The 9808-nt window shown below is 42.2% G+C and overlaps 2 protein-coding genes across 5 annotated transcripts in view; one reads left to right on the top strand and one right to left on the bottom strand.

The window, feature by feature from the left end:
• The first annotated feature begins 317 nt into the window (after positions 1-317).
• Positions 318-3702, top strand: LOC306803846 (uncharacterized protein). Of its 4 annotated transcripts, none has more exons than XR_013774720.1 (4): positions 318-799; positions 1453-1506; positions 2930-2989; positions 3182-3702. XR_013774720.1 is itself a non-coding variant. In XM_079309761.1 (4 exons), exons 1-4 carry the CDS (start codon positions 797-799, stop codon positions 3671-3673), a joined length of 591 nt encoding a protein of 196 aa, XP_079165887.1. In that variant the 5' UTR covers positions 318-796; the 3' UTR covers positions 3674-3702. The 4 variants fall into 4 exon arrangements, 3 of the variants coding, with proteins under 3 accessions (XP_079165887.1, XP_079165886.1, XP_079165885.1); XM_079309761.1 differs by having other exon boundaries at positions 1456-1506; positions 3197-3702; XM_079309760.1 differs by having other exon boundaries at positions 319-799; positions 3197-3702.
• Positions 3703-6531: 2829 nt separating this feature from the next.
• The window catches only part of DYNC1H1 (dynein cytoplasmic 1 heavy chain 1), a 44585-nt gene continuing 41308 nt past the window's right edge, over positions 6532-9808 (bottom strand). Inside the window, exons 74-78 of the mRNA XM_079309758.1 lie at positions 9301-9454; positions 8361-8503; positions 7822-7990; positions 7338-7465; positions 6532-6915 (exon numbers count right to left, since the gene is read on the bottom strand). Coding sequence (XP_079165884.1) covers positions 6787-6915; positions 7338-7465; positions 7822-7990; positions 8361-8503; positions 9301-9454 — 723 coding nt within the window. The 3' untranslated portion in view covers positions 6532-6786. The remainder of the gene's footprint in view (positions 6916-7337; positions 7466-7821; positions 7991-8360; positions 8504-9300; positions 9455-9808) is intronic.

The raw sequence follows: 9808 nt of genomic DNA, 5'->3' as shown, positions 1-9808 counted from the left end.
CTTGCTTAATTCCCTTTTTTTGGAAGGAGCAGTTCCCCAGGTGGAGGAGGTTGAGCGGGGCTGTTGAGGGTGTGGGCCCGGCCCATAAAGCCGGAGAGGCGGGAGGGGCTGGGCCCGGGATGGCATCGGCTGGGAGGCGGCGGAGGAGGCGGCGGGAGCCCGGGCAGGGTTCGGGATGGGGATGGCTATGGATATGGATATGGCTATGGATATGGATATGGCTATGGATATGGATACGGATACGGGGGTGTAGAAGGGGAGGGGATGGGGAATGGGGACGGGCATGTGGAAGGGAGGGAACGAGCCCCTGTAACGGAGAGAGTTCATCCCCTCGGATGTGTGAGTGTACAGGGACTGAATTTTGGGGGTGGAGAACGGCAACAGAGGGCTGGCTTATGGCACAGCTTTGCATTTATCCCTCTCTAGTCTGACTGGATATCTCGAGCACAAATAGCTCTTTAAGGATTCAGAAAACTCGTAGTGCCTAAAAGAAAAGGAAAAAAAAATCCTCTAAAGTTCTATTTTCCTCGTGTTGCATGAAGGACCAATGAATGGAGTCACAGACAGTGGCTGCTTCTTATTTATTTTTAAACAGAAGCTGCCTTTGATTGAGAGCTTAACACAGACTAGGTGAAGGACTGATGGACTTTTCTAGCATAAAGGGAGTAGCCATTTTATCTCAGAGAAGGTTTTCTCTAATGTGCTCTCCTACCCTCTGCCTGTTTCAGCAGATGCTCAGGAAAAGGAGGATTCTGTTAGAAGCTCAGACTACATAGAAAGACTGGCACGAAAATACATGGTAACTTTTCTAATTACTGCTTCTCTACCTCCCTATTAAAATAAAATTCAGAAAGCATTTTTTGGTTTGCCCTTGGCTTGATGATGCAGCTGACTGGGCTGGAAAAGAGTGCATGAAGAACAGGTGTGCATGAATTAATTTAAATGGGGGGGGATGGAGGCAACTCCTCTACTTCTGTCCTACCCTCTGGGGACTATGGGGACTGTTCATATTGTCTCTTTCCAAGCAAGAGCTTTAAAAAAATTCAGGTGTTTTGAGTCATTCATCTGCAGTTACACTTGTGAGCTGTAGGGCCACCAAATGCAAATGCATTTGCAAATGCAAAGAAATAGTGCAAACTAAAAAATATTTTGTAAAGCTACTCACAAGCCTGGAGTAACTGCTCTTAGCAAGTGTGAGGCACTTTCTGAACTGCTTCCCTTTGTATTTTTGGGGGTGAGGAGTGATGGCAGAGGCTTCTATTTTCCCCTTATGTCTCACTTGCACAACACACCAGCACCACAGCTGTGGGATATTTGGAAAGACAAGCTGGCTTCAGGTGGGGAAGGTCTGGAGAAACTCCAGCCTATAGTTGGTACTAGAACTTCAGCTTCATCCTGAAAGTGCAGTAACTTTTGCATTAAATGGCATTTCTTTCCCTTCCTCCTCTGCAGCAGAAGTGCACAGTGGAGTCAAGCACAGAGTCTGAGTCTGAATCCAGGGCAGAGGTAATGACTGACTGAAGTGTTCTCATGGTGATGGGATTCCCTGATGCGTATTCAACTTTTCCTTCAGCCTCAATAGGGAGCATCCAAGGCATGTTGTGGGGTTGTTGATTTTATGGATGGAAAAAAAACCCAAAGCAACCCCAAACTCAATACTACCCTTTCCATCAGGCTTTTTCTTACAAGTGTTATTAATTTTAGAGAAGTCAGTTCCAGGGGGATGAGGCAGGAAAGAGACAGTATTTTAGGCAAATGAAAGTGCTGACCTGGGCTGGTCCTCATGGTTAACTTTCAGCAGCTCTAGTGAGATTTCTACAGCTCTGGGTGGAGAACCTTTACCTTCTGATTGTCCCTTTTGGAGCAGATGAAGCTCTGTTGCTGTGGCAGTTAGTTATGGATATTGGTAACTTCTTGAACATTTTTCTGTGAAACCAGAACCATGTGTTTAGTGCTGATGAAAAAGACCTGATATTGGAGTGGAGAACAAAACACTTAATTTGTGGGTAAAACTCTTAGGAATTGATGCTCACTGTTGGTCCATGTGATTCACTGTGCTTTGTGACTTGGAGAAGCTGCCTGCCAGGAATCTGCCACCATTTCACCTTCCAGAAAGGTCAGGGCAAGGCTGGAGATGTCTGTGTTCTCCTGGAGAAACCAAGCTGGAAGTCCAGCTGTGTGATGGCCAGGCAGGGTGGCAGGGGCTTGCACAGGTCCCAGCCTGAACAAAGAGCTGGCTGCTCTCACTGAGAGTGCTGAGGCAGGTGCCAGGCCAGGACTGGGGGATTTCTGTGCTCTTTGGAGAAGCAGAAGGGCTTTGTTGGGGTGTCTCTGTCCTTGAAGAAGCACAAGAATACACAAACAGGCTTGGACTTCAGCTCCTCTGATAAAGCCTTTGGTTTCTTGTTGAGCCCAGATTACTGAGCCCTACTTTGTCTAAGCTGTGCTTAGTTCTCCCCCTTTCCACTGGACGCAGCATGGCAATGACTGGCAGTGTGTTCTCTGAGCACCTGTGCTGAGTCCTTTTCAAGAACTTTTCCATTCTCCTTGCTGTCAACTTCTTTTCCGTTGTGAGACTTGGTATTTCAAATCATCCCCACGTGAAAGAACAAAAAGGGATATGGGAGCTCTCTGAACTCTAAGTTGTATCCTGACTATGTGCTGTTTTAGTTTACTTTTCTGGTGGTATGAAATAGCTCATTGGTCCCTTTTAGTCCAATGTTTGAAGTACACTAAGACCATACTCTACTTTAGGTTAACTTTACCAAACTTTCAAAAGTTAGACTGAGACACACTTTTTTATTGTCTTTTAGTGAAGTGACATCACAATCTGGCTTTGTCTTCTATAGGATTTCCACCTACTTCTGTTTTTATTTTGGTAACTTATGGGAAAGTGCCTTGTAAACCTTTGTTAACCTCTCTCAAACAGGTTGTGCCTACCCCACTTGCTGGACGACCCAAGAAAGTAAAGGAATCCAGGGGACTACAAGTAGGTTTTGGGTATTACACAGTTCTTGGTGTAGCATCTAAAAACTAAAACAGAGGTAGGAGTGTGGATAAACAGAAAAGCTTCCACAGTAAGTCTGTGACTTAAGTTGAAAGGGATTTTAAAGTCCATTGTATATTGCATCTTGTTTGGTTTGATTTTTTTGAAGGACAAATAATCATCCACCATGTTTAGAGATGTTTATTTTAGTTTTTAGATCCTTATGATGGTGATTCAGAAGATGCCTCTGTTCATACTGACTGTGGTATAAAAGATGCACCATGGACAAACAGTGCCTCAAAAGCAATGCCTCTGGAGGATGCTGATACTTCAGAAGATGAAGAATCCTTCCCTAACCCTCCAAATGTTGGTGAAATTCAGGCAGTCAATGGCTGCAGTGCAGCCCTGGAGCTTGCTGGCCTCCAGAGGGATCTGTTGCTGCCTCCAGCCACAGAAGCATTTATCCCCAGGGGACTGACATCTGACCACGCCTTACTGATGGCTGTTAACCCTTCAGTCCCTGCAGGGCTCCCTGCAATCCTGGCTGACACTGCTCCACAGCCCCTGCTCACAGCTTGCTGGGATGGCACAATGGCACAGCATCCCGTAATTAAAAGAAAACAAGGGATTCCTGTTCCAGAGGGTGCTAGTGAAAAACTAAAGAGAAAGAAATTCTGTGCAACTTAATCTAAGGGATGAATAAATCATTGGAAAAACTGTTCTGAAGGATCATTTCTGGTAGCGATTTCTTTTGTAGTATACTTGAACTAAACAGGTTACAAATACACTGTGAGTGAGCTGTACAGTGAGCTCTGAGATACACTTGAAAAATGGAATCAAACTAGTTGTGTGGCAATTCCAGATCTATCCAGAGCAAGACAGACAAGCTTGGTGCCCAGGTCCTCTGGAAGCACCAGCCCCAGCTCCTGTGTGCAGTACCTGGAGGCAGCTGCTCAGTTTCAGTGTAATTTCATCAATACTGACAAGGGTTTGTTGAGGAGAGAAAGAGGAACAAGCTCTTGGCTGCAGTTGGCTTCCAATAGCTATGGCTTGTGTGGCACCTGCTTCATGTCATCTTTGGCTCTTGCTGTGTCTGACCTCCCTACAGTGGTGAATGATACAGGTTTGATTACCAACAGCAGAATTGCATTACTGACTGCAACTACTGGCAATCTAGCATTTATTTTCTCCTTCAAAGAGGGAGAAATTGTCTAGTTGCTGTTAACACAGCTATTCCTACCTCATTTGACCAATGTTTTGGGCAGTTTCTGTGTAGCTGCCAGATCAGTGTTTATGTAATGTGGAACACATTAGCTCAGAGCTTCTTAGTGACAGCAATCATTCAGGAGCTCCAGGAGTGGTGCCCACAAGATGGGAGGCCAGAGAACAAAAACTGTCTCTGATCTCCCTCTCCAGTATGGTAATTTCTTTAATCAGGTTTAGAATCAGGGTAGTCCATTTGAGTGGGAGGGGAACTACTAACTATGAAAGTGCAATGATAGCTTTAAAGATGTTAGTGCCAGCAATTTGTGAAAGCATTTGTTTTGTACAACTGGCAGAAATTTTCAGTTTCCAGTTTTCTCATAAGATGGAAAGCCACTCAAACTATTATTTAACTGCTTGCTAGCATTGCACCCTTCCACCTGTGTATTTATTTTATTAAAGCAACTTTTCTTTCATCCTTATTCCCCTAGATGGAAATGGTTTTTAAACAGCTTGGAATATATGTGGTTACACAGTAAGTTTCAGAGGCCTGTGGTTTGCCCCTTGCCTTGACCAGAGGCAAAGATTGCTGCAGTGAAAATTGTGATGTTAATTGAAAAAACCTCAAACCAACATCCAGCCAACCACTTTCAGCTGTAGCTTAGGAATACAACACTGTGATACAGTCAAGACTCTCATTTTAAGTCCTAGCTATCAGACACCTTAGCTCTCAGCCCAATCAGCTGAGGGTTAATGAAAGTGAAGGTCCTGACTTTCAAACTGCACCCTAAACTCACCTGAAGAGGATTTCACTTTTAAAGCAGGTGTTATACACAGAGTGGGAAAAATACAACAGGAGAAGAGGGAAGTGGAAAGGTAAGCCACATGGGACAGTATCTACTCACTGGAATCTGTTTATTCAGTATGAGAATCCAGCTATTCATTAACTTGTGAACTGCAACTGCACCTTTTGTTAAGCCAGGCCTAATGCAGAAGTTAACATAATAGACCTGAAGAGTTTGGGAAGCTCAAGCTCTAGGATACATGAGACTCTTGCTCTCCCCAATAGCATTTGTCAATAGGGGGAACTGGTTTAGTCAGTTTTAACAGTAACTGTAAGTGGCACCACAGCTCAGGTCTATGAGCTGTGCACAAACAGCAGTTGCTGAAAGGAAGGTGGATGTTCAACAGCCAGCTCTTGATTTAAGCTAATACTTTATACTGCAGCTGGTACCCAGAGCATGCTGCTAGCAGGAGGTCCTTTTGGCTATACAATGTTATTGAAACTATGCTGGAGGCAGTGATACCAGTTCCAGACATGTTCTGGTGCTGGAAAGCAAACTCTTTCATAGAGGCTGAAACAAAGCAAAGGTATTATAGTTACAACTCATTTTGGACCATGATGCATGTAGTTCTCATCTGTTCCTCCCAACTGGGAATTCACTGGTCTGGGATTCACACTTTGTAAGGTAAAAAAAACCAAAACCAGCCAGGACAGTTCAATCTCAGGGATTGATTTTGCAAAACAGTAGGAAGAGGGCAGACAGCAGAATTCTGTTTTAGTAAACAGCAAACATTGACCAAAACAAGTATGTGAGGCAGGCTGAGAAAGCAATTTTCCCTCCCAGCACAGGCTTGTACTGCAGAACCCCTTATCACAGAAAAATACTAGATCTGCTGCTATCATAGGAGAAATCACTAAAGGAAAGGACTCCCAAGACTTCTGTTTTGAGATTAGAAAGCTGTGTACCTGCATTCTTCATACATGTCTTTGAACACTTGACTTTAGCCACTGTCAGAGGGGACAGCTGCTCTGAGAGGATGGTCAGAAATGCTTAGCCAACGAATTCAGGATCAGAAAAAACAAGCAAATGCCCAAACCATTACAGTAACCCAAGAAATTAGCAGGAACTCTCAGCTTCCCTAATTTAGTAACAGTCACATGTGAGAGTCTCAAATAATATTGTAACATTTAATAGCCTCCTCTTGGGTTACTGAGACATGAATCTGGAAACATATTTCATCATAAAAGCAATTTGAGAAATAGGAAGCTCTGTGGTCAATAGGACAAGAACGTGTAGTTCAGGATACTCCAGTTTCTCAATGCATTGTAGCAGGCTACTTTAAGTAAGATCCAGTCCATTGCATGTAATTAATGCAATGGCCTGAATTATCACAGGAAATGTCAGGCTTTATGTCTTACTGCACTACAGACTTACATTCCAAGGTTCCTGTTACTGGAGATTAGCTTGAAGAGCAATTCACAGTTATTCTCTGAAAGGATCATGGTTTTCCAGATCAAAACCATCACTAAGAATTAGATTAACAGAAATAGACAGTCAAAATTTTTGCTATATATTTTATTTAATATAACATAATCCATCAAATATCACATCTACCAATAACCCTCTAAAAATCTCATTCAATCTTCCTTCAAAGAAATCTCTCCGGCCTACCAGCTTCCCAACGCACCGTCACTTTCCCAGCCAACTTGACACAAATCCATCTGCTAACCTACCCTGATTACAAAAGTACAGGTGAGCACTACATAGAAGACTGACACTTACTATAGCATTAACCAGTGAAATTAAGTTTGTTCACTCAGTGCAGAGAACTGCGACGCCGCGCTCGTAGAAGCTGCGCGGATCTTCCTTGGTGGCTATTTCAAAGTCAACGGTGAAAATCAGATCAGCACGAGTGAAGTTCAGATAAACTGGTAAAGTAACCTGGGGAAAAACATGAATATAGAAGAGTTCTGTAAGACAGATGAAAAGTGTCACAGGTTTCTGTAACACTACATGGTACCAATGAGATGGGAATTTGGTTTCAGATAACTCAGTACTCAAAATACGAGGAAAAACCCCCAACTTAATAAATTCAGATGCTGCTATAGGTATAAACTTGAGTTTTGACTTGAACAGCACTGAACAGCATTTTTGGATGCTTCTCCTTTTTAGCTATCTACAAAGGAAAGACAAAGAAATGGTCAGCACTACATCTGTTTGCTGCTAGTCCTGAAATCAGATGCCAGCTGACACCAAGAATAATTAGAGAACACAAATTTGATTTGTTGTGCCTGGTACAAGTATCCATAAAGCCTTAGGAAAAAAATTGGTAGGGATATCTAAATATTTTCATCAATACTTACAACATTTGCTTTTTTATCAGCATTTGTCTGCTTGATCCAGCGAAGCTGCGTAATGGGCAGGACAGTTGAAATTGCATTTGAAAGCGACAGCTTGTTGTTACTGCATGTAGCTCCCTGAAGCTTCAGGCCTGCAAATTGCAATACAGTTTAGAGTTCTAAGAGCTGTCACACATCCAAAGGCTGTCTCCCTCTCTATCATCTAAGGGCTAAGTACTCGAAATGAGAAGTATTTCATACTGCTAAATCAAGAGGTTGTAGGTGATGCATTATACAATACCACTTCAATATATACTGACCCCAGTCTTGAGATTTATTAGCATTTTAAGTACTTCCTTAATAACTAATATCAGACTAATCTGAAAATACTTTCAGAAAGTGTTAACTTTTGCAAGAACAGCATCTTTTTCATTTGACATAGCCCATTTAGTACCACAAGCTTCTGAACACATTTCAGAGCAAGGTCCCTTCCTTCACCTAAGTTTACCTGTGACTCCAAAGCTGCAGGCATCCAGGACTGCATTCTGGGTAGTTGTAACATTGACCTCAAGACAGAGTTCTTCAAGGGACCAACTGTTTGCTTGGGCAACATATTGTCTTGTAGCAGTAATATATGCCTCTGGTACAAACAGGCCACCCAGGCACACATGGATGTTCTATTTAAGGGGGGAAAATACAGGGAAAAAAGTATTTCAGCTGCAGTATTAATTAATGGCTATTATAAATGCTTCAGCAATCTATTTACATTAAAATATTCCTGCTACTACTGGAACACAGTGTAACTGCTAAGATGGTTTTTGCTCCAAGGCTTTGTCTCCTGTTGTTCCACAATATTAATGCTCCCTCTGATCTCTGTGCAGTTAAGCCTGCTAAGCCTCATGATGCTGTGATCAGGAGATGCTCAGCAGTATTTACAGATGTTTCAGAGAACATTAACTGAGGAGCTATTTAGAAGTCCTGATGAGAAGACTCCAGGAAGCAGTTACACAACTCTACCAATAATCCCAAGAAATCAGCACAAGGTACCTTCAGTTCTTTTGCTCCACCAGATGCAGCTGCCTGGGAGATATTCTGGAGCTGTTTAATGCGCTCACTGAAGTCAGACACCCACTGGATAACGGTCATACCAGCTGGCACCGTGTAATGAGACCAGCTGCGAGGCAAAATACCTACAAAGATGTGATCAGAATGAAGTTTTGTTCACATATACAAGTTGAAATTACACATTATATTGAAACTTTAAAGATTTGGACTGGAATATAAAGGCCCTTCAGTAAGTGAAAGTACTTTTAAAGATTATAGAGCAAATGGCCTCCAGGTGTACTCTGTATTTAAAATGCCACCCAGTTACAGATACCCTTCAAGAGCAGCTGCAGTTACACACAGCTATTTACTGCAAGACCGAATCTTCAACTCTGCATGAAGATTTGAGTTCTTCAGAAAAAACTGAAGAGGTCACAAGTACCTGTGTTTCAGAAAATACTTTTGTTCAAATCACCATGTATTACAACATGCAGCATGTCTGTGAAAATTCCATATGTATATACAATCTTTAAATAGAAATTCAGAGAACTTCAATATTTTCTAGGAGATTTTATAGGACCAATACTACTCATTTGGTGGTACAAATAACTTTGTTTGAGAGAATTTAGTAAAATTTAAGCCTAGAAATTAAGCTACCAATATAAATAGTATAAAAAAGCAAAACAATATTACTATTAAAGCCTATTATATTATTATTATAGCCTAATTATTACGCTATTATCAACCCCAACTTGAAATCTCATCCCCAAGCCAATGGGAATTTTATGCTCAACTTTGAGTATTACTTATGTCAAATGGCAAAGTCTACCCACATTTTTCTACCATTTTTGGTTGGTTTTTTTAAGCTGCTGACCACAGCAGCCTTTTACAGAGTGCAAGAAGCAAAGAGAGCCCTGGGAGATGGTAATTTGAATTCCCATACCTTTCACCAGCTCATTTATCAGTGTACGCAAATAGTTGGTTTGTTTCTTCTTCCCTTCACACACTTGCACCACGTCTGCCAGGTCCTGACGAACATCCTGGAGCAGCTTAGCTCCCATCTTCACCTCTCTCTCAAAGAACCGGAACAAAGGATCCTGATGGGCAAAACATTCAAAGTAAGCTGCAGATCAAAGTCCTTGTTGGAAAACTGCTATGAAAAACAATGCCCAAATTCTGGGTGGATGGAACAGTGACACTGTGACTACAAGCATTAAACATGAAGATACAGCCTGTGGTACAGCAAGTGATTGCAGAAACTGTTTTACAACCAAAAATCTCCTTTCCCTTGCAGAAGCAAGAAAGTAGAAGTCACAGTTAAAACAATTAAGAACAATTAATGCAAACTGCCTGGCTAGACTGTTTGCCATTGCATTTCTTCAGATACTACCCAAAAGACATAAACCAGGCTTTAGGAGCATTTCAAGAAACCCAGCAGGTCATTACATGGC

Source organism: Erithacus rubecula, assembly GCF_903797595.1.
Source record: "Erithacus rubecula genome assembly, chromosome: 6".
NCBI lineage: Eukaryota > Metazoa > Chordata > Aves > Passeriformes > Muscicapidae > Erithacus > Erithacus rubecula.
The sequence above is the reverse complement of the archived record's forward strand: the minus strand, read 5'-3'. Positions and strand labels throughout refer to the sequence as shown.